General features: G+C 34.4%; 1 protein-coding gene across 4 annotated transcripts in view; it reads right to left on the reverse strand.

Moving 5' to 3' along the window:
* Positions 1–4,220: 4,220 nt before the first annotated feature.
* LOC110034145 (negative regulator of systemic acquired resistance SNI1) overlaps positions 4,221–26,035 on the reverse strand; it is a 58,644-nt gene continuing 36,829 nt past the window's right edge. The window contains exons 13-16 of one of the 4 annotated variants that reach the window (XM_020738428.1): positions 22,664–22,729; positions 20,543–20,695; positions 18,570–18,697; positions 4,224–4,474 (exon numbers count right to left, since the gene is read on the reverse strand). In XM_020738428.1, coding sequence (XP_020594087.1) covers positions 4,402–4,474; positions 18,570–18,697; positions 20,543–20,695; positions 22,664–22,729 — 420 coding nt within the window. In that variant the 3' untranslated portion in view covers positions 4,224–4,401. Of the gene's footprint in view, positions 4,475–18,569; positions 18,698–20,542; positions 20,696–22,663; positions 22,730–26,035 lie in introns of all 4 variants that reach the window. The other 3 variants (XM_020738429.1, XM_020738427.1, XM_020738430.1) reach the window with 3 other exon arrangements.

Consider the following 26,035-nt stretch of genomic DNA (forward strand, 5'->3'; position numbering starts at 1 on the left):
CATATTCATTTGGTTAATTACAACTTAGGGGATACCCAAAAATATGCTTAATAAGTTTAAAAGTCTTGCTAACACTAATGATAACTGGTTAAGATGGGGAGTCAAAGGAAATAGTTACCTCAAACAGGAACGCCTCGACTCGGTGCATCAAATACCTATACCATGTCGTAAGGGTGGAGGGAAAAAGATCTCACATCCTAAATTGCCAGCGGCTTATCAGTGGTCGAGACTTGACGAGATAACCGGGTCATCAAGCAGGACCTACATCCAACCGTAAAATGAATGATGTTCTGTAGGAAGGGAAATTTATCAGCACTACAGAATAAGTAGGTTTAATCGTTGCTTCCCTTCCCTTAGTGAACAAGGCTCCTTGTACAGAAAGTCAATTTAATAAACTATCATGTGTGTCCAAACCCAGTAAACACGCAAACAGGAATGTCTCAATGCTTCAAAAATCTATACCAAGCTTTAACGGTGGAGGGAAAAATAACTCACATCATAATTGACCAGCAACCTATTAGTGATTGAGGCCTTACGAGGTAATCGGGTCATCAAGCAGTACAATCCCACCGCTTCAAGGCCTTACTAAGCCATAAGCGTAGAGGGCGAATCACTGTATCCCAAGCCGATAGCGGCCCGTCAGCTAAGTGGTGCCCTGTTAGATGACTGATACACCTTAAAAGTTAAAATTACCTATTTTAAATATGCATTTAATGCTAATTTTTTGTACATTTTTATGATATTGCACTTTAATGAAAGATTGCATGTTTTGGGTTCCATGTACAAGAAATTGATTTTTGGAGAAAAATGAGCAAAAATGGTGCAATTTGGAGCCAAATCATGGAAGGAAGAAAATTCTGATCTCGCACACTTTGTTAGAGCAAGATTAGACCTGAAAAATGGTAAAACGAAATGAGTTGGAGCTGCCCCAACTTTTAAACTAGCGCCATAGCACTGATTCTAGCTTCATAGCACCAATAACCGTTTTAGATGGTTATTACTCAATTTTGGGAGTTTTTAAGCACCATTTGGCACTTGGGAAGGTACATTTTGGCATCTCAAACCCTTGGAAACTCCAAGCACGTCCGGAGGTCGTAGATAGGAGTAGGAAACTTAGATTTCTACCTTTTCTGGAGAGATTGGTGAGGGATTTTAAGAGATATCTGTAAGGAATTGTATGAGCATTGCGTGGATCAGTAGAAGACTTCGTTTGAGGGATTTTCATCTTCCTTTCAAAAGGAGAAAGTTAAGTATTGTGTTCTTCATTATCTTATAATTGTTGTAAACACTTTTATAGTGAATTTATTTTGATTTAAATGATGTTTTCTGTTGTGTTTTCGCCATGCTTTATGAGTAGTTTTCATTACTACTCCTTGTGATGAGAATTAATCATATATGAGATTAGAATGGTTTGATGATTTCTTTTATTCCAAAATTATGATAATATTTTCATCGGTTTCTTAATTTACTTTGTAAATTGATCATTAGTACTGTTAAAATCCACTGCGAAGCATAAAGACACGGTAGAGCTATAATTTCACCCAACTAGTGAGTATCTCACTAACCTTATGAGGAGGAGAACCAAAATCTAAGGAGAGTGCAAATATATTGCGAGATAAGTTTTGATAGACGTAGAACTGGTGTTTTTAGGTGACTGGTTAGATCCTTTACCAATTTGGTCTAAGGTTAGAATTAAGTGTCCTTGGTAGGTTCTATAGAAAGGGCCTAGATGATAATCTAGAAGTGGCAGGCTAGAATCTACTCAGCACTACCACACAAGCTAGAACTTACTTTAGATTAGATAATGTTCTTTATGCACTCGTAAGTGAGTGAAGAAGCAGGTATGCTCAAATTTGTCACAATACAACATTTTAAACTTTAAACATTTGATTCCTACACTAATTATATTCTCATCGCAAGGAGAATGGGATTTTAATTATATAAAAAATTTTCAAACTTTAACCAATCTTTTTAGATTAAGTTTTTATTTAGGTTTTTATTTAATTTAGTTAACTTTAATTTTAGGGTAAATTAGTAAATTTAGGAAAACCAAACTTTTTTAAAATTCCAAACTAAGACCTAATAGTAGTATACTAGAATTAGCCTAAGGGAATTATTACCTCGCTTCTCTATGGGATCGATACTTGGGTCTTTAAAAAAAGTCATATATTACTTAAAAAAATACGTACACTTGTGTAGAACCACTAGTGTGTGAAATATAAATAAAATTCTAAACTCTATATCATATATATTTTGCACACTAGCCGCTAAATATAAATTGGGTCAAGTTTATGATCTTCTTTTAGGAATTTAAATAACTGCGTAATTGCGGGTCGGGTCAAGTTTTTTGGAGTCGTTGTCGAGGAAGCTACAATAAGAGCTTTAGGAGAATTATAGTTGAATCTGTAAGACTTAGATTTAGAAATCGTAGTTTTATTATGTTGTCTATTTTTGTGTGTTATTTTAAAGAAAATCCAAAATACAAAAAATATTATTTATATTTGTCATATTAGTTAATTCTTTAAATTTATATATGTAGTTTAGGTGTTACATACCTTGAATTATATGACTCAGATCGAGAGAGAACTATTAAGAGGATTATGAATCAGAAAAGATTCCATGAATTTATGGTAGAAATAGTAGATCGACAACAAAATTAATAGTCAAATTTGGATTATAATGCTACTCAAGGACCCCCAATTATTAAGAAAAATTCATTTAGACAATTGATCAAAACTAACTCTTTTGAAACTAGCCATGAGATATACATCCTTATTCCAATTATCACAACTCGGGTTGGGAAAATCATTCAAGCTTTAATTGGAAAAATAATTTGAGGAGAAAATCAATTGTGGGGAAATAATATGTAATTGGAATAATCAAGACAACTATAATGATGGTCTTTCTTTTTCAATTTAATTTTGATCCACATAATTTCTGAAGAGGTTGTTATTCAAATGACGAGTTAGTTGGAAATTCTAGGGGCGGCAATAAGAAATATAGAAAACCAATTAGGGCAGATTGTTAATTCAATTAATAGTTACCCTACAGAGATTTGACCTAGTGACCCTGAGATAAACCTTGAGGAGAAGAATAGTGAACTAGATAAAACTATCCAATTAAGAAGTGGAAGAGAAATGGAGAATATTGTTCAAATAAATATTGAGAAGATAAATTTTTAAGCATCCAAAGATACATTTTTATCTAAAAACATTTTTCAGAAGATTAAAAATTTTTTTAAGAAAATTAATTCTTCAGATGAATTCATTATGACATTGCCAATGGTTATCATGCTTAGTGTTAGAGCCATGTAGCAACAAATAACCAGAATAATTTATTCAAACTTATTCTTCTGACACTCGATCAAAGAAGTAAAATGATGAGCGAATTTAATTCAAAGTGCATATATACCATATATATAAAATCGTAAGCTCAAGATCTCTTGATTAAGAACTAAGCTCTCAGTCAATATGTTAATATGTTAAGGTGGTCAGCATAAGCTAAAACTTTATATTTCAAAGTCCAAGGACCAATTATAATCTAGAGCACTATTAGCCCTCACTAATTTTTTTCCTTTTTAATTTTACTTTCCCACCCTATTTAGTCATTCATGTTTCATCAATCATGAAATAGTGATTAATCACATATGAAACATAAAACCCATGGAATTAATATGGCTTTAAGGCACATGAAATGTCATTAAAACCATGTAAATTACCAATCATAGAATTTGCAGCAATGTTGATGAGCACGCTACAAACTAATCAAACTCGATAGTCCTAATTTCCTCTATCGAATTCGAGGATCAGTTTGACCAATTACTTTAGGCCTAAACATTTTTGCATTTACAAATTCAACTACTTACAACTTGATCTAAAATACAATGTGTCATATGTACAAAGTCAACGGCTAGGGTAGAAGAAAAAAATATAACTTGATATACATAATTTAATATCTTAATATTTTGCAACCACAATATCTACATAATCGCAACATAAACAACAAAATATAAAAAATTGATTTTTAATTTATTTTAAATCACCTTAGACTGTGCCATTTGCAATAAAATGAAAGCATAAGCTCATAAGATTTGGCATTTTGATCTTGACAGATTTTACATGACATAGCATATATCAAAAATAAAAATATAGTTTATCCAATGATTTTCATACGCAAAAAAAATAAAAAAAAAGATTTAAAGCATATTCTAGGACGTAATTTGATTGCAGTATGATTCAATCTTGTTGCAAAAAGCATGCATCACTAACTAATTAAGGTACATACTACAATCGAGCAACAATTAAATCCATTAAGAACAAATTGTTCTTCTTCCTCGCTATACGTGCTAAAATATAACTTAAAGAAGCTCCTGATTTAGAGTTATTAATTATTTGAGTAACTTTAAGACTTCATTGACGCCAATGCTGCAGCAGTAGTCAAAGCTTGCTTCTGGAAAGATGTGAGTTCCAAACTGCTGCAAATAATAAAGTTTGACATTTCAAGTAATAGAAAAGAAATATATTTTTATGAAAATACTTTAATTCAAAGTGTTTTAAGACAATTTTTTTCATTTCTAATATGCAAATTTCTGTAATCTGGCTAACAGTTTTCTTGCTACTTTTTAATATTTTAAGAGTGACAAAGATCAAGATATGTTAGATTATAATAGTCATACAAAGAAATTCTTGTTCATCATCTTTCAAGAAAGAATAGTTATTCTTTCTGGAAGAATATCTATAGATATACATCCTGCAATTTTCGTTTAAATGTTGTTTTGTTCATGGAATCACACCCAAAGATGGAGCTAGTGAAGTAGGACGAGCTAGAGAGAAGAGAGTGAAGAGAGAAGATGAATTGAATTTTAGGGTAATAATCCAGTGGAGAAGGAATACTCCATACTCGATTTACATTTAGCATTTATAAAAGGTATTTTCTCTATAAAAAAAGAAGTATATGATATGATTACATATAAATTCCTTGGGATCCATGGCTATTCAAACTTGCCTTTTCGTTTCTGGAGAGTTTAAACTATATTGTCTTTGACCTCCTATATTTGCCGGTGAGGCATTCAGATGTTATCAAGTCTGATCACATAAGGTGTCCAATCAACCGCCTTTCCTAAAAATTTAACCTTCGGGAACTTTAGGGGCAAGTAGGCTGCTATCCCAGGGTTGTCTGGTATTCGTCAGCATCTACTTCCATAGTCATTTGCATTCAAACCACCTGTACTTGGCTATTCGTGCTAGACCAATTTCTCTTGGGCACTGTATGTTCGATTATGTGTGTCTGGGCTTAATTGAATTTGCTTCTTCTATTCATTGGGCTAGACCTTTTCGTAGACTTGCACCAGAAAGTGAAGCCCATTAAGTTAATTTGTTGGTCTGTTGAGAATGCTACTAGTAGTACATTTTTAGTTTCCTGATTCTCTCCTCTCTTGAAGAGTGGTGTTGCAATAAGAACGAAAGAATAAATATATTGAATTATTGCAAAATTTAAATGTTTCTTATAACATGGATACTCCTTCAGATTATGGACTCTTTGGTCCTTACAAATAAAATGATGAGCTACTATTAGATTCATTTGCATTTCACCATTTATTCTCTATTCTCAAATTTGACTGTTGATGTTCATTCATAGTGCAATGGCAGATATCAACAAAGCTAACACCGATATCCCAGATGATGAGTTACGAGACAGTTTATTTACTAATTGAGAACGTGATGGTAGCCTGAAAAGATAAAGAGGGTAGTGAAGAGAATGAGTGAGAGTTCAACTTCCGCCTTTTGGGAGGCAACTCAGATGATTTCCATGGGGACGACTTTCACAAAGTTGGATTCCATGGTAGGAAATTTTGCTAAGGACTCCCTTCCACATGCTGGAGAGAAACTAGAAACATTCACGAGAGGATGCTCACCCCGAGTAATGTCAGCAAATTAGACAGGATCCCTATAGCTTCACAACTTTAACGTTGTTGTGGACCAAATGGTATGTGAACAAATCTTATATGTTAAATAAAAGCTAAGAAAATGCATGCTGTGTTGTTAGAGTGATTTTTTCAGCTCTAAACTATGGCATAGAGAATGTTGATCAATTCAATTTGAATGTGCTGTCGGATGCTTTTGAGGGGTAAGGCGGTTACAATCAACAGTACGAAACAAAAGTGAGGCATGGGGGAAAATGAGGGTCACAAGGACCGTACAATGGTGGCACCTGCCTCTCTCCTCCAAGATGCAGAGAAACCATTCCTACGAACACTTGAAGTTGCCCCAACTTGTGGACTTGGCTGAATTAGCACAGCAGCTAACGAGAGTTTGCCGAGTTGAAAGGATCCATTAAAAATATCGAAGGTGAATTGTGGGATCTAAAGGACAAATGCTTGGTGCTTCAAGGCCAGGCCGAATCTAACTGTTTGGGCCAGTTCAAAGCTGGAAGAGAGATCCTACCGCAACGACTCATTCGATCAGGTAAGAGTCCAGACAGAAATTGTTCTAGATTCTAGTGTAGAGCTTTTGTTCATAGTACCTTTGCATTTGTATGCTTTGATTTGAATCGATTCATTTGTAATGAATGTTATCTCTTCTTGATTGAATAAAATATCTGGTTCTGGCACTTAGATTTACACAATAATTCAATTACATCAATCAATACAATTCTATCTGGTGTCCTGTCTTTTACTTTCTTACCCTTGTGATGATTATGGTCTCTTACACTATAAAAAAGGTTTCCGAAATTCTCATCTCATTCCGTTTGTCACTCATAACAAGCCCTTCTCTCCACTATGTTTCATCATGTCAGCTGCTTCTAGCTCCAACCATATGACATTCGCCGAAGTCAAAATTCCTGGGAAATCAAAGATGTCCAATGAAGATGTTGAATTGACTCAATGTGACTGTGTGTTTGACTCCTTCATTTGTCTGACGGCGATAGAGTAGAAGGCCAACCCTCTTCACCACAACAAGTTGCTGTTCTACCATTTGCAATTGCTGCTCTGCATGGAATTGATAAGACAGCTTTTGTTTCTGTTATATCATTCTGGCTCACATTAAGTCGAATTCCTTGGCTAGGAATATATGACATTTATCATATTTCAGTGCTGATTGGATGTTTTGTGGTCACTTGATCATTTTTTAGAGCTATTCCCCCTTAGGACTTATAAGGGTGGGTTCGTGCAGTTCTTCAGAACTGGCATCAACTTCAGCACCTTGAGAAAAGGTCAATAATTGGAAAAGGAAGTTTTGTTTCACCTTTTCTAAGAAAGGATAGCCGATGAAGAAAAAGCCAAGCCCTCTCGTTTCTGACAAAATAAAACTGAAATTATCTATTGAAGGGCTGGCATATTGCAATATGGTGAAAGAAGCAAAACACGATGTTACCAAGTATATAGAAGCTACCATAATGGGGAAGATATTAGCTCGTAAGTAATAAGATTATTAATCTTGGTTTCGCTTCTTCTTACCCTTGGCTTGTCTTTTTGACTCAACACCAACACTCAGCCAACTTTAAGAGAGTGATCGGGCATTTCAAAGTGTTATGGAGAAGAAAACTACAAGAGACACTTGGGTATAAATTTATCGTCTATCTTTCCTCTTGCTTGGTAACTAAAGACTTGTCACTTCTTTATGCAGCACAAGAAGAGCAAATCAAGGAACTCGCTTATTCAGATAAAAACACATAATGTTTTTCTATTTACCCTTCTACCATGGTTCTCCAAATGGTGGAAACAGATGAATCAAAGGCTGAGAATTATCGTACCAAGAGAGGGTTTTCAACGAAGAGGAGCAGCAAGTTAACCCACTATCTTCTGCAGTTGCTGCTCCTACAACGACTGTAAGAGTGGAGTCATCTAGCGAAAAGGCCGCTCAACCAAATGCTGATGATGCTTTCACCGTAGCTCTGAATGTGACTCCCATTCCGGGTGAGGAGGACAATGTGAGTCTTCTTTAAGAGGTCACACATAAGCAGAAATGGAAAGTGATTGCTGAGGATGAGTCAATGCTGAAGTGAAGATCATCGGCCCCCATTGAAAAGGAGTCTGGGTCATGGCTGCCCTCTTAAAAGAAGGGGACTGAGATTCTAAGAATAAATGAAGATTGAAAGCATGCTCTCGTAGACTTGACTTTGGATTAGAATGCCAAATCAGGCGAAGAGATGCCCCTTGCGTATCACTTAGGACTACTGATTTATATGTTTTTTTGGTAGAAGCTTCTGAAGGTCCTAGATAAAGACTTCGTGTTACTTGACGCCATGCATTTGCAGGAGGAGAGTTGGCAGACCACCTATTCATTGGTGAAATCTTTCAGGAGGATGATGCCAGACCTCGCTTGGGAGAAGAAGAGAAGGGGCTCTGAGAAAGCAATCTCCAAGCTGAGAAAGGAGGAGGGATTGAAATCAGCCCCTTCAAATGCAGTAGAACAACAAACCGAAGCTCTAAAAGGGGAATGTTCTAAGTTGAGGGCAAAATGCCACAAACTTGAGGAGGAACTCCAACGAGTGAGAGAGAGAGAAAGCATATGATGACTATGAAGACCCATAGATGTTTGTAAAATCACTACCAAAAGCAAAACATAGAAAGCTACCATTCAGAAGAAATTATTGAAAGAAATTCTATAGTACCAAGGGTGCCTAAGCAAGAACGAGATACTCTCCATAGAATCGCTGAACATAAAAAAGTTCAGCTAAATGCTTACCGAGTCCAAAGGGGAGAGTAAAAGCTATGATATAAGGGAGGGAGGTTCTATGAAATGAGTAGTAGGCCTTAAATAGCAAACTCTACATTGCTCTCTATTTCACATTTTTGTGTTAAATGAAACATATGTACTATTTTTTATTACTACTATCTCTATTCATTTCTTCTTCTATCAATTTCAATGTTTTTCTCACTAAAATGTTAGAAATATTTTTGTGAAAAGTAATTGTTGTTATAAATCATACTCACCTATGCAAATAATCTAAATTTTAAATTCACAACGTACATTGTAGAATTTGGTTGTGCGAATCAACAAAAAAGCTTTGGTTGACTTGAAATTTGTGAGGTGAATAGATAATTCCAAGTTTCTTCCCATTTCAGTTGACTAGATATGAGGGGGGTGCATGCCAGTAGTCATCGAGTGAATGGTGTTCATCCTCATCTATAAACATAGTTGAATTGATTACCCTTGCTTGAGTTCCCCAAGCATTGGTCTTAACCATAAAGCTACTCTATAATGACTCTAGGATGCAGTGAATATTTATTACCTATTAAAGAGACCAATCAACATTAGTAACGTGTTAAGCGCTTTTTATTAAGGGTTGACATGTCAAGGTGCTATTGCTTGAAGATTTGGCACCATTAATATGGATATTAGTGCTTACAATAGTTCCATTGCCTCCGTTGAATATAAACAGGAGAGGTTCCGTTCTTGTAAGACTAAAATGACAAATAAGATCTGTAAGGACTTTAAGGAGGTTGGAAAGAGGGAGGAGGATAAATCGGATAGCTCGTACTCATCTCCATCCCTCCTCTGAACTTTTAATTTGGTGGCATCCGAATGGTCGAACTTTTTGTTGGCCGGATCGAAAGATCCAGTTTGCAAACATCTTACAGCCAATGACTTCGAGTTGGTACTAGAAAAGTTTAAGTGTAAGTATTAGAAAAGATTAAGTGTAATTATAAATAAGGGTTTCAAAATAATATTATAAAATTAAAAATGTTTGTGATAGAATTATAGATCTAAGGATTCTAGTTGATATTAAGATTCTAAATGTTAAAGTGATTAGGCTCTCCATGTAAATTTGGATATATATTAAAAAAAATTAGAATGAACTATAAAAATTAATACCAAAGATACTTCTTGAAAAAATAATTTTTATTATAGGAGATTTAAGTGAACATGTAGGTAGAATGATGGAAGGTTTTAGAAGTATTCTTAGTGACTATTATTTTGAAATGACTAATGAAGAATGTATAGTCATATTTGATCTTGCTTTAATATATGATTTTATTATTATTAATAGTTCATTTAAAAAAAGAAATGAATATATTATCACCTATAAGAATAAAATAAAAATTCATTATTTTCTTATGAAAAAAATAAATTAAGGTCATTCCCAGTAAAAATAAGCAATTATTGGGTTTAAATTTTAAGATGAAATATTAGAAGATGAAAATTACAATGAAGTATTATCATAGAATTAGAAAGAGGCATTTAAAAAATAAATCAACTATTTTTATGAGTAAACATCAAGATCTTAAGATTTGGGATGTTCATGAAGAAATTAATATTATGTGAGTTAAAATAACGATTATTATTACATTGCAAAAGATGTTTTTGAAAAAACAAAAGTAAAAAACTATTATGAATAAAAATAGCTAATGGTGAAATAATAGTAGAAGAAAAGAAAAAAATTAAAAGTTTTATTCTAAAATTTAGTCTATGTGTAAAAGTTTTGGGAATTGAAAAAAATATAAAGTGACCCGTAAAAAATATAAGAGAATTTTTTAATGTAAAATTTATTATTTTAGTGATATTTATAATAAATTAGATACTAAATAAGAAAAAGAAAAGAAAATATAGATGTATAAACTCGCTAAACAAATAGATAAAAAAATAACAATTTAGTTCAGGTAAAGTGTATTAAGAACGAAAAAAGTGTTTTTCTTATACGAGAATACTCAACATAGGTGGGTGAGATATGTTGATAGACATTTCAACGAAGATTGTGAAATGACAATCGACATGATTGATTTTAATATCATAAATAAACATAATTTTTTTTTTATTTCTATCGCCGCATTAATAAAATAAAATTTGAAGAGGCTTTAATGAAAATAAAGTGTAAGAAAATAGTAGAATCTAATGTTATTTCAGTAGATGTGTGAAAATATTTAGGAGATCTAACAATTTCTTAGCTTATTAAATTTTTTAATATTATTTTAATAAAATTAAAAATTTATGATGAATGGAGAAAAAGTATATTAGTTCCAATTTTCAAGAATAAAGGGAATGTGCAAAATCATGCAAATTATAGATGAATTTAATGTATCATACATTAAAGTTATGGGAGAGAATAATTGAACATAGGTTACGATGTGATCAATTTAGATTCATGTCAGATAAGTTAACTATAGAAGTCAAACAATTATTGAGAGATTTGATGGAAAGAAACAAAAGAATGAGGATCTACATATAATTTTTGTTGATTCAAAAAAAATTTATAGTATGGTTTAAGAGAAGTGCTTTGGAGAGTTCTAAAATTAAAGGTACTGATATTGTTTATATTCAAGACATTAAAGATACATATACTATAATTGTTATTTGCGTTCGAACACAAGGGCGTTTATCCAATTATTTTCCTATTTCAGTTGGATCAGTTTAAAGCCCATATCTTTTTTCTTTAATTATTGATGTTTTTATTGGACATTTACAAGAGGATGTACCTTGATGGATGTTTTTCACCGATGATATCCTTCTAGTGGATAAGAGTAGAGAGAGTTCGGGAAAAACTCAAATTATAGAGGTCAAATTTAAAGTTTAAATGATTTTGTTTGAGTAAATAGTATATATAGTGGCCCGCTTATAACAATAAATGATCAAGTCGTTAAAAGGAGAGAATGTTTTAGATATATCAATGTGATGGTGATATAGATGGGGATGTTATTAATAGAATTTAAGTTGGATGGTTGAAGTGTGGTAATGCATTGAGTTTATTATGTGATGGAAAAGTACCACTTAAGGCTTAAAAAGGAAAATTTATAAGATGGTTGTTAGAGTTGCAATGCTTTATGGCGCAGAGTATTGAAGTATAAATCCAAGTTAAGTGTTGTTAAGATTAGAATGCTCAGGTGGATGAGTGGCTTTACACTTAGAGACAATGTGAGACTAATATATATGTGAAAGTGTTTGAGTAGTTTTGTGGAAGGCAAAATTAAAGAGTATTCTTAAATAGTTTGGTCATAGTAAATGTCAACTATCTGGTGACCCAATCAGAAGAGTGGATGTTTTATGTTTGATTGATGTTAAAAAAGATAGAAGTAAACCTAAAAATGATTTGAGCATTTCTTATAAAAAATTATCTTAATTTATTAGCACTAAAAGAAAATGACACTCAGTAATACACAAAATAGAAAAGTGATTCATGTAGCAGACCCCACTTAGCAAAATAAAGGCTTGTTGCTATTGTTGCACAACTTGGAGTTTGCCTAGAACATGATAAAACACCCATAAAAATAACTACACCCTAATCACCATGATTTGGGTGCTTCTCATTCTTATGGGTTCCCTCCGAGTTTGGGGGCCCTTGCATAGTCGAACAAGGTGTAGGTCAATTCAAGGCTTGTGCTTCATGTCATCGACTCGCTTGTTTAGCAAACTTTTATAAACATCATCCATTGTTGGGGCTTCCACCAGCGACAGTCAAATCATCGAGTGAAGTGAAGTAGATGCTTTTAACATTTGCTCACCTATTTGGCCATTGTGTCGATCATAGATCTTCACTCCATTTTGGGATAGTTTTTTTCTTTTTTCAGGCATCATTCGGTCTTCGAACTTTGCAAGAGAAGACCTCACAATTTCATGAACAGGCAACTATCAAAGTTGGCTTCCATAACTCAATAAGTTTTTAGCCGGGAGGCCTAGCCGAATGTACTCATCTCTTATGTGAATAAAGACACACTTTTAGCACTTGTTCTCCCATTCTTTGTTATCTGATTGAAAAAATGTGCAACTTACTATCTCTATTTTTTTCTTTAAAAATCTTTCAAAATTTTGGTTGTGACGGTTTTAGTGTGTGGCCCCTTCATTCTTATGAACTGGAACTTTAGTCTTCACTTGGCTAAAATTTTGATCATACTCAATTCTCCTGAAGCGAGTTGCCCCAAGTTTTAATCACGATGAGTTTACACCTTTAATGTCCCTACACAATTTGTATGAGTATGAAAATGATGCTAACACGCCTAGGTAAAATTCAAGTTTGGCCCATACATTTTAAGACGCACTTAGGGAATGTTTGTAGTTTAAACCAAGTGAGGGTATGAAAAGGCTTTTGCTTAAGCAAAATTTGTCTTTCGCCTTTGAGGACCTCAAGCTCTCCTTTAGGTCATACCTTCTTGGGGGGCTTTTGAGCTTCTCCTACTAGGTTTTTGTTTGTGGGCTTTAGGCTCTCCTAAGGAAGTAGTTGTTAAGCAGGAAGAACGGAAATCAGGCAGCTACATTAGGAGTTTGCTATAATTAAGAGCATCATTATTTAAATTATTTTCAATTTGATTTATTTCTCTATTAGCTAGATATTTATATTAAGAATATGCATTATTAAGTTACCTAAAATAGATTATATAGAATATTTTGTACATAAAATAGATTGTAAGATTATTATTTAATGGAATAAAAGCAAAGGGAAAAGGCATTGAGCCTATACAGGATTCAACCTATTTTTCTCAAATGGAATAAAAGCAAAGGGAAAAGGCATCGAGCCTATACAGGATTCAACCTATTTTTCTCAAAACATGATATCAGAGCCAAATTTTTGCCCTAACCACCGGTAGTAGTTGGAGGACCGTCGAGACTCCCTTCTCGCCGGCCTTCTTGCGGGAAGGGAGGAACTATTTAATTATCTTGATTCGCTCATCTGACAAAACCCCTAGCTTAAGAACGGAAAGCAGCACTTAACGCCGAAATTCCCTACGCCTCCCTCATGTACACGGCATCATCCACGAGATCGAGCTCAAGATCATCCCAAATTGCTCTCGTCTCGCTACCATCTTTCACAAGCTTGGCCTCAACAACTCGAGCTTCCGACGCGAGATTGAGTGCCTCGAGCAAGAAATTGGGGAAAGGGTCTCAGAGGTCTGTGGCATTTTCGACTGCTACTTCCACCTCCGTTCACCTTAGACTGTTCCGCCTTGCATCGTCCACTTCGGTTTCAACCAAACGCCATCATCGGCTTCGTTAGCCTTCACTGCTTCTGTCTGGTTCCGTTTCCCGCATCTGATTTCAGCTGCGACTGCTTTGTCCATCTGCTCATCTGGAATTTCTTATCGTCTGTTCAACGTCTGATTATTTCTTCGTCTATGTCGTCCTCGTTCTACTTCGTCTTCCACTTCGACTAGGCTGATCTTGACAGAGCCTCTCTTTTGTTCGAACTCCACCTGCAGTGGCTCCCGCCTCTTCAACACCTTCATTTGCATGCCAACAAAACATTCCTTTTTTTCATCTAAAAGCCTAATCTCAGTTTCAACAATTTTGGCGTGAAAATCAGGGAACAAATCGTCCTCATCGTCGCAAAACTAATCAATAGCGTTTGGATCGTATAACAGGTCACGGATCCTACTTGTGGGCTATGACAGGTAGCATTTGGATCAGAACGCGGATCCTACTTGTAAGCTATGATCGATAGCATTTGGATCGTGTAACTGGATCCTCTTTGTGGGCTATGATCGGTAGCATTTGGATCGTGTAAGTGGAAGTGAATTCTTCTTGTGACTATGATTCAAATTTCTGGATGGCAATGATAAAGGATTTCTTGCCTTTCTTTGCTCAAATCATATCATGGTTTGGGAGTTATCTCTGAGGCTTCGACATTCTCGACTTTGACACTTTAGGCTTCGACACTCACGACTTGAAGATTGTTGGTCCCGACAGTGTTATCAGTTTCTTATTGGCAAATTGATGCTTCATGATCAGTCAGTATCAATTTGTGGGGGGATGTCAATCAAGAAAGACGAAAATCAGATAGCTACATTAGGAGTTTTTTATTATTAGGAGCTTCCTTATTTAAATTATTTTTAATTTTTTATTCTGATTTATTTCCCTATTAACTAAATATTTAAATTAGGAATATGTATTATTAAGTGACCTAAAATAGATTATACAGAATATTTTGTACCTAAAATAGATTGTAAGATTATTATTTAATGGAATGAAAGCAAAGGAAGGGAAAAGGCATCGAGCCTATTCAGTATTCAACCAATTTTTCTCAAAACTTTGACATTAGTTAATTACATTTGACTTGGCACTTTAACTTTACCATTCACACTTGATATACTTAAAAAAATTTCTGAAACGAGTACTTATATTTTTGTTATTCGAATTAATAAATTTACAAATAGACTCGATCTTGTTAATGAGTATTTGATTTAATAGTGCAGAACTTTCATCACTTAATGTCACTACTAATAATTCTAAATGTGTTATATCTTTAATTAGCACTTTGTGTTAAAAAAATTACCCAATTTGCACTACCAACTGACTTCTAGCTTAACACATCTGCAACTACATGTGCATTCATTAGATGATGTATATTCAACTATAATCCTTAATAAGCTTAAGTCATCTACTTTGCCTTAAATTAAACTTCTTTTGTGTGAAAATATATTTCAAACTTTGATGATTCGTAAACACTTCACACCTAACCACATACAAACACCCCATGCAAATAATGCCTCAATATCTTCAAAATAAATACAACTGTTGCTAGGTTGAAGTCATGAATCAAATAATTTTTCTCATGGTTCTTTAGTTATTTAGAGATATAAGCAATTACTTTTCCATGTTACAAAAAAACACATCCAACTTTGCTTAAGGAGGCATCAATATAGATACAACTAACTTCCTTCTATTTAGCATATTTTCAATTTCTAAAAATCTAACTCGCAGCAATCAGTCCATTTCAATTTCACTGCTTTCTGACTCAACCTGAACAAATGCATTACAATCTGAGAGAGAACTTTAAAAAATATCTTATAATAATATGTCATACTTAGAAAACTCTAGACTTCTGTAATAGCGATTGGTTTGGGTCAATCATCAATAACTTTAAAAATATTATGATCTATAGAAATGCCCTCACTGTGTGATCATCTTCATCACTAGAATATATCAGAATATCATATATAAAGCCAATTACCAATCTATTCAGGAATGGTTTAAAAGTTATGTTCAAAAACTCTATAAAAATTATAGATACATTTGATAACTCAGGAGGTTTCACCATAAAGTCATAATGCTTATGTCTAATGTTGAAGACTGCCTGTGTTATATTAATTTCTTTAATTTTTAACTGGTGATAACCAAAGAGCAGATCAATCTTTGATAATATAGAGGTCCCTTCCAATTGATAAAAAAAATTATCAATCCTCGGTATTAAATACTTATTTTTCGTTGTGAGCTTGTATAATCAATGCAAAACCTTAAGCTCTCATCGTTCCTCTTAATAAAAACTCAAGAGAAAGTAATTGTTCTAATAAATAATTTCTCCAATAAGTACTGTAACTAACTATTTAGTACTTGTAGCTCCTTAATTGTCATCATATAAGGTGTTTTTGCTACTGGTTCTGCACCTTGTATCATGTCAATGGAGAAATCTATTTTATTAGAGGCAAAACTGGCAAATCATCCAAGAAGTCTTCAAGTTTCTTATTTACTACCAGTATATCCTCTAACTTTTTTGTTTCTTTCATATTGTCACCGACTTGACCTAGTAAATATTGGTACCATTTTGCTAATATTTTGAAAGCATTCAATCTTGATATCATCATAAAACTCATCTATCTCCCATAAATTTGAAACATTCTTCTCCACAAATATTAAATTTGACTATTTTTTTAAGACAATTTATAGTTGCGAAGGATAAATTCAAATTTTATTAATGGTAAAACTATCAAATTCACCTTCAAACTTCTATCGCAAATAATCGTATTCACACAACTCTATCAAACATTATGCCAGACCCACTAAGCAAAATAACTAACAGGACATTAGGCATCCTTATTGAGTTCAATCCTTCATTTCTCACAAATTCTTCAAAAAAAAAGGGAATGAGATGCCCCAATATCAAATAGAATTATGGACAAGTTATTTTGGATAAATATGATAACTATAACAAAGAGAATATACATTTCTAGTATAAATTAAGGATTTGGCAGATCAAACTCAAGTAAAGAACTACCTACAATGATGTTAGGTGAGTCTTTTGCTTTCTGCTAAGTCAAAGCATATACTCAAGGTTGCACACCCTGACCAATCTAACTCCGAGATGGAGTTGATACTATTGACTAAAATTGCCTTTGTCCATCAAAACTCCCCAAAGGAGATGGACCACCAGCTCTGATATCTACAAAAGATCTCTAACATAAGATAGGACAATATTTCGTCATATGTCTTACCTAATGATACAAACACAAAAAATAGATGCTAGTACCACACAAACATTCTTCTTTATGAGCCCTTCCACCCTTGGCACAAGTCATAACATTACAGCTGCTGCCACTACTACATCCACTTGCTAGATTTAAATTTCTTCCTGCTAGACTGCCCAAACTGAACAGACCATGTGGTCTGCCTATATGTGGACATCTCATTTCCATTTTTTTTTTCTAAAAATCACTACGTCACTGCTTAGCCAACAGATCAACCGCTGTAATTTTCACTCTCTCCATCAAGACTGTATAATGATTGTACAATCATATCCTTTAATCCAGATAAGAAACGATGACATTTTCTTTTGCATTGGGGATCAACTACGGTGCATATCTGGATAGCATCATGAAATCAAACTCATATTATATGATTGGGCGGTCACATTACACCAGTCTAATGAATCTATCTTACATTTATATGCCTTCTAGCTAAAAGAGGAACAAACCAATCACAGAAAATCTTCACAAAATTCTCCCACTGAATTGGGCTGATGGGTCGTCCACAAAATTTTCTTGCAGTTTTTCTTTGCCACAACCTCTCTGCTTCTAAAGCAAATGTGGCCAATTTGACCCTCCTTCCCTTTGGATAGGATATACCATGAATGATCTTTTCAATATGCAACAACCAATTCTCAGCCTCCATGGATATTTTAAAATCATTAAGTTAGCCTTGTGAAACTCTTAATTGTGTCAGTGAAGAACAAAACAATTAAGTTAGAAGTTTATTCCACTTCTTACAGGCTTTTCTTACAACTCCTAGCTTTTTTGTTCCTTGTGAGAAATTCAAGTTTTGCCCCATTGATTTTCAAAGTTTTGAATAGTACTCAATGTTTCTGTTATATGACTTGTGCTGAAGGTTTTATACAGCGATTGCTTATTAATTGAGATGTACCTAAAGCATATAAAACTATATTTCAAGGCTTAATTTAATTTTTAAGGAATGAACAAATCAAACTTTTCCTTCTAGTATTTTAATACTTTTTATTGTTGTTGTTATTATTAATTTGTATCCTACTAATTTTTGCAAATTGGATTTGCAGCATAAAACATCAAATTTGCATTAGAAACTAAACCCTACAACATTGTACATCAAAATCCCTTAACTAATATTTCCAAAAGGCTATTATTTTCCATTGTGTTGCAAAGGATAAATCTCAATAAAATAAAAACCGTCAGTTAAAATGCTTGGCTTAGTTCTGAAGCAACTTAATATTGAATTATGATAACGTAGAGATTTGTAAGCACATGTGTGAAGCAATATTGGTAAATATGTAGTTTGAATGCAAAAGCTGTGCAAACTAGATGTTAAACTAGCCAAAGTAGGGTATTTAGAAGTTCGATGATTAGCCTGCTAAAAAAAAGTTATAATTAAAAAACAAAATAAAAAACAGAGACTTACTCGTCAAACTTTCTCAGATTTTTCAAAGCAGCTACCAATCCATTGCATATTTCTGGTAGAGTGCTACTTCCGATCTTTTCAGCCACAAATGCTACATTTTTCGGATCATGTTGAAGTGATAAATAGCACTGAAAGTAAGAAAATATCAGCCTCAAACACAGTTTGGCATTGCATTGAGTTCTTATGGTTAGACTGCAATAAAAAGATGGAATGACCATCGATTAACTTGATTAAAAAAACATCACTTCAAGTTAGGACAAATACAATAGCGCCAGTTCATAGGCGACTCCAACCTCTTCATTTGGTAGTGTGAAAAGGATACATATCTATTGATTAACAAAAAAAGAAAAAAATCAAAATTTAAACGCAAATTGCAAAAACTTATCTAATTTGTTCAAATTTGAGAAAGGAGGATCTTAGTAAGATGGAAGTTGCACGAAGCCCAATGGAAAAAAATGGATTGCCAAATCCACACATTGAGCTGATTTCAGATTTTATAAATTTTATTGTTGGCCCAGCAAAGTTTTATAGAAATTCTTATTCCCATCCATAATCCTTCTGATGCAAGTTTTCTCTCTCCAATTTTTTTTTCCACATCTACCATTTTATAAGGAATAGTAACAGCATGATTATTAATAATGCGAACTTGAACATGGACATAATGTAAAAAACCATGAGTACAAATTAAATTTCAATACAAATGATCTCTAGTCAAGTGGAATTTACACTGGCAAATAGGCACCTAAACCTATTCAGTCCAATCCTTTATATGCAGATTTAAGATAATTATGCCTAAACTAAAGTATAACTAAACTCGAGCAATGAAAAAGATAAGGACATGTTTTAACGACCAAAATCCAAAAAGACTTCATGGAAGTTTCACATATTTTTAAACGTGCAAGAGAAATTATCCACCATAGTTGTGCCCTGACTAACACTGAATCCTACACTTGAGTAATATGTGCTGTTTCCCTCCCCCTGCCCCACTGAAAATTATAGTTTACCGGAATCACTACAGGAGCTTGAATAACTAGACCATGAAATTAGATAATACTTTCATGCAATGCAAAAACACTTAAAAATTTTAATAAATTAATTTCCTGTAGTAACTATTAATGACAAATATATGAAACAAGAAAATTAAGCCATATAACGAAAGTATGAAAACTGCAGTTTACTTCGAAACTTCAGGTAAAATACTGTGTATAAATTATCAACTTGATAGCTTCTGTCTCAGTTTGCAGGTAAACTTGTTTGATTTATAAGGCAGCATCTGCCTGAAACCAGAGAGTCAACTCTCGGTAATGACTCATAAAATTCATTGTTCACCACCAAAGTTAGCACATTCCCGGAAATGTTAATTGAAACTAAAAACTGTATCAACTCCTTCAAAAGAATAAGCTAACAAAGTTTGAATATTTATCTAAGTTACAATGATCTTTGGAAATTTACATAACAGTAGTTCAAGCATATTTTATAATTATTTTCAGAAAAGCCTAGCCCTGTTAAAACACTCGTTGTAGTCATCCATATAGCAGATAATATGCATCAGACCCGCGCTTAACCCTGTGGTTGCGGAAATTAGGATAGTGGGCCCCTTGTAGATAGAAACCACATTTTTTAGAACAATGGAATTAACATTGGATGTAACCAGAAATTAGCATGGACTTTAAATCCTACAAATCTCGTAAATGCAGTTCTTTTTTTATTTTAATTGACAAATCAATGAAAAAAAAAAACTATCACTACTAAAATTCATTGTCTGTTTATAAGCAACAAACTAGTCCCAGGGATAGAAAAACTAAGCCCATGTGACAAATACATGAAAATGTTTATATATTTAGTGACAAATTAAGATACTTAGAGTCAATACAAGGGCACAATTAACAGAAAGAGAAAGAAAAAGATAAATTTCCTCGGAAATATCATGAAGGTTTTAGAAATTTGCAAGGAATTATTCCGACTCTATTCACCTTAAAAGCTTGAGCCAAGAGCAAACAAGCCACCTCAGAAGTCACTTTTCTCAAGATGCCGCCAGAAATTACAGGATTTGAGAAGCAATTCAAGATGCCCTCAAAAGTTTCATTATTTGGTGAAGTATTTGTCCTCCTAGTTCGAGTAGAAGGCTGAAAAAAAATAGGACACAGAAAGCATGTAAATATTCAAAAATAGTAGTTTAACAACAATAGGCCTGTAAGGTTTGCAACTATAAGTAAACATAATTTAACTTACAGATCAATGAAAAAAAAAAGGAAACGAAAAATTTACATCCCAAATCTCCAAAATAAGATAAAGAAAGAAAGTGATGAATGGTGGAATATACGATATACAGGAGCAATACTGTTAGTTTGGTATTTCATCCGAACAATTTGAAGATATAAAATTACTGAAAATAGTTTATAAGACTATGCATGAGGAGCAAATGAAAATATGTATACAACAGTATTGTTTCCGTGTTTGGTTTATTCTCTTAACTAGTATTATTACAAACTGGATATTCTTATGTATTTGAGTAATGTATGAGAACTCTTGCGGTTTGGTGGTTTTGTACTATTTGAATATTATTGTGGATTGTTATATGTTTTAGAATTGTGCATCTCTACCATCTGGTCCCACTTTGAAAATTCCAAGCTCCATGCCAAAATCCTGACAACCTTCTTTTTGGAGCTGAAATGGCTAATATATAGTTTATCATGGATTTTTTGGATGTACCACCACATCATTATTCTTGAAACTTGCATGTTGCATTTAATATCAAAAGGCAGAAGGTGCAAAAACTATGCATCTACAATGTGATCATTATCCTGTTAAGGAGACACGAAATAATTGCCATCTACATGTTTCCAATCAAAGTTACAATGTAAAGCAGTTTCTCCAAAAAAATGAGTTTCCCTGTTGCCACATCATTATTCACTTCTAAGAACAAAACTACTGATGTTAGGATTTCATTGTTACTGCTAATGGAATTCACTAGTTTATTCATGGCAGTGTTGAAAAGAACCCATTTATCCTAAGGGAGCTCTATGTGCGTTCATGCTAACCCCTTTTAGTACTTCTCACACTTGCATTTGAGCTACCAACAACAATCCAAATTGCACGAGATTGGTCAAGTCAGGAAGCTAGTCAGCTGTTAATATATGACATTTACTTGGATGTCTGCTCAAAAATACTATCTTCAAACATCCATTGATATTTTACTCAAAAGGTATACCAAGGAGTCTACTTTGAAATGCACCTTGGTTATCTTTCAAGGTGTAGTACTTAGGTATCCATTCAATAGTGGTCTATCCAGTAATGAATTGCCCAATCTATTGGAATACTACAAGCTGAGCAGATCCATGTATTGCGCCTTACTGAATTGAGTCATTTGTTCGATCTTTCTATACATCTCATATCTAACCAGGCACAGTCTGTTTGATCACCTTAAAGCTTCCAACCTCTGGGCATAAGGTTTTCTTGGTTGCAAAGAGCTAGAAAGTAAGATGCAGTAAACCTTAATGTAAGTAATATAGTGTCTTTTTTGCAAGACATGGGCAAATAAAATAATATAATTGAAAGGCTTCAGCTGAGAGGAATACACTCATAAAATCAGAAAGTTAATGTTAAGAAAAAAAAAGCTTTAAATAAAATTTTATGCGAAAGGAAAAAAAGATTGGCATCAATCTAAGTGGCTATTTTACAAATATAAAAAACTGTTCCTACTGTTGAACCACCAAACAGATAAATCATAATACAAGTAAATGGCTACACAAGACAACCAAGGCCGGTAAATCAATAAAAGGAGAAAGCATGCTATCAATGCTAATGTGAAATATAATCTAAGCATCAAAAAGAACCTGTCTACAAGAAGTCTCTTATCATAAATAATGCTTATCTTAAGGATCCTATCAATGCAATAAATAATTTAATTAAATAACATCTAGTCAGCTTGTCCTTCCATAGTACTTCCCAAAATACACTAAAATGATCTCCAACTTCCAATTAGGTTCACCAACCATCATAAGAGCATGAGTTGCCCCCTTTATAATACTACTTTCTTTAAAGATCCTTTCAATGCAATAAATACTTTTATTAAGAAAAAAAAATCCGCTTACCCTGCTATAGTATTTACCAAAATACAGTAGAATGATCTCCAGCTTCCATTTTGGTTCTCCAAAAGCCTATTAAGTACCACCCAAAGTTAAAGAAGACTAGAAAATATCATTGATAAAGACGATAGCAAATGACAAGGAGCGAATGATCAAGCAAGCATTTAAGTCCATTAATAAAGATATTTTGGACCAAAAATAGGGAGACAGCAAATTAAAAAAAAACAATAGATAAGAGGAAAATTCAAGCTTGTGATAAGAAAAAACAGAAGCACATTAGTGAAATTTTAGCAAACCAAGAAACACAAACTTAAAATAAATTAAGTGAATAAACTTTTGTGAAATGATAAATAATATCTCTTACAACATAGCATTCCATTATAATAATATAATACTAACAATGCATTCCGTCAGTTGGAATACGTTACTCATGAGAGTCGACTGGTCCCTCCTCGACCGGGACCAGTCGAGATCCCTTCAAGCAAACCACCTGACAGGAACCGAATAGGTATTTCTCGCATGGAGGAGAGGAGCGGCAATATTTCCATGGCCGAAGAAGGCAGAGAGAAGTTGGGGGCCGCAAGGACCCTAATTGCATATGCAAGGAGGAGAAATTAAGGAATTAGGAGAGAGTTGGGTGGGGGTGAATTTGAAATGATGTGGGAGGATTCTATTAAAGGGGGACAGGGTTTGTTCTTTTTTATGCTTGTTTTTGTTGGCTGCTGGTATTTGCTTCTATTGTTGTGTTCCTAACGACTCCTAGGGGTGTGGGAGAGCTGATTTACCTCTCGAAAAGTAGGTCACACTTGTATCTTGCTTGTTTGTCTTTATTTGTTTGTTAAAAGCATCCCTCTTTTGAGTTTGTTATCTATCTCTTGTCGTTTCGTGGTTGTTTGCCCGCTGATTTTGGTTCCAGTGCATATCAAATTGGTATCAAAGCATAAATTTTGGTGGGATGACAGCAAAGAAAGTGGATGTGCTAGAAGGAGAGGTAGGGCAAATCAAATCGGGAATGGAGGAGTTCGCCACCATGGAGGATAGGTTTTCTTCCATTGAAAGTAGAATGGAGGAGGGATTTGAGAGCACAGGAGAAATGCGAGAGATGATAAAAAAAAAGCTCATGGAGATGCAATCCAAGGTTGTGCTGACCGCTCTAATTGCAAACTCTAACCAAGGGTTGACCAAGGAATCCATGGTCAGGACAAAAGGGAAGGAGATCGAACGAGAAGACAATGAGGGAGACATCATCTATCAACATGAGTGTCCCCCTAGGACTCTGAGAGTAAGGGAAGTGGAGACTTTCGATGGAGGGTTGAAGGGCAGAAAATTGGAGGGATGGTGTAAGAGGCAAGGAAGATTACTATGGAGGAAAGAGGGAATCAGGGGTTGGGTGTGCTTATAAATGGAGGGAGTTTCACTCTGGATACATGGGGGGCATACCGGAGGAAGAGGAAGTAGGGGTGGAAATGCATGGGTCAGACTGAAGATGCTGATATTCGAAGAGGAGGATGCACATGAGTAGGTGTATAGAGCAGAGCGATACTTTGCAATCAATGGGTTAATTGGGGAAGAAAAGCTCATGGCAGCAAGATTATGCTTGAAGGGGAAAACTTTAGCATGGTTTCAAGGTATCCGATGTACTCATGACAGGAATTTAAGAATTGCTTGTTGGAGCATTTCTAAGCCATTCGGGAAGAAAACCAACATGAGCAATTCTATGCTCAGACATAGGAGAGAATGATTATGAAATACCAAAAGAAGTTAAAGCACTTGTCAGAAAGTTCAGGGGTTTTTCTGCAGCAAAACTAGAGGGGAATTTCTTGAAAATTCTAAAGCCCGACATCCGAGCAGCCATCCGAACCTTGAAACTGCATGGATTGAAAGAAATGATAGAACTCGCCCAGATCATGCAGGATATAAAACAGCTGAAAAAGAACAAGGGCGGAAACACGAGAGGATTCTACAAGAGCCACTTGATAGCTGCGACACTAAGGACTCTGACGGTGTCACTTTAGACAGAGACGTAGAAGAAGAATAATACAGGAATACGTCCCAGAGGTAATTTCAAGTGCCTCACAGATGCATAAGTGCAGAATAAAAAAACAAAAGGATTGTGTTACCACTATTATGAGAAATATGCCCCAGACCACCGTTGCAAGGAGCGCGCTCTTCAGATTCTATTAGTTCAAGAGAAGGATACAGAGAGTGAAGAATCAGAGGAGGAGCTGGAGGAGGAGCATTTGTATTTGGATGTGGCGTAGGCATCCCTCAATTCAGTGGTAGGATTTACTCCAAATCATACCATAAAGGTGAGGAGGTGGATCAAGGAATAGCTGATTGTGGTATTGGTGGTTAGCAGAGCCACACATAACTTTATCTCAAATTAGGTCGTAGAGAAATTAGGGTTGGAGCTAGTGACTGTAGAGTGCTTTGACGTCATGATGCGGACAAGGACAGGGAAAGTGGAGAAAAATCGGGGAAATTACAAGGGGGTGGTTCTGAAACTAAATGGCTTACAGGTGGTTGAGGATTTCCTTCCAATAGATTTGGGCAGCACAGATATGATTTTTGGGATGAAGTGGCAGCGAATGTTAGGTGAATTGAAAGTCCCCGACAATGGAGTTCCAAGTGGAGGGTAGGAATGTGATAATGAGAGGAGATACTAATTTATGCAAAAATGTGATGTCGCTCAAAACCATTGATCAAGTCGATAAGAGCATGACTGGGCTACTTGATGGAGTTGCAGATAATTGAGGAGATTTGAGATTCAAAGTTGACAGAGTTTCTTAAAGGAGTACAACAACTCCTACATCAGTTTACAGGTGTCTTTCAACAGCCACTAGTTAGATTTGTCGGCTATTTTTTCTTAAATAAGATTTTAAATTTAAATTTAATATAATATATAATGTAATTTTAATTTTGTGAAAACGGTATTTTTTATTTTTTAAAAAATAAATAGACCAGATAGATTTCATATATCTAAAATTTTAAATAGCTAGACACGATACCGCAAGTGATATATTTCATCCCAAAAAGATGAATGTATCACTTGTTAGGGGGCTTAACTAATTAAACTTAAAAGTTAATGATTCTATTTTGGTCTGCGAATTTATAGCCGACAAATTCCTCTTTCTAATACACAAATTAGATTGAGTTTAAATTAATTTGGGTTTTTAATTCCCTATAGAGCCAAGCCTCTATAGTTAATTACATCCCAAATGACGGGGGTCATTTGAGAAAACTCTCGATAGTGATCAGAGGTTTCGTCTTCAAAAATTCAACGTCTAGGTTTGCACGATTTCTTATAGGAAAAATCAAGTGGGATAGTTTCAAGTAAGAACAGTTATTTCCAGAATCCAAATGAATGAAAAGTAGATG

The sequence above is a fragment of the Phalaenopsis equestris genome, unplaced genomic scaffold (genome assembly GCF_001263595.1).
Source record: "Phalaenopsis equestris unplaced genomic scaffold, ASM126359v1 Scaffold001359, whole genome shotgun sequence".
NCBI classification, from domain to species: domain Eukaryota; kingdom Viridiplantae; phylum Streptophyta; class Magnoliopsida; order Asparagales; family Orchidaceae; genus Phalaenopsis; species Phalaenopsis equestris.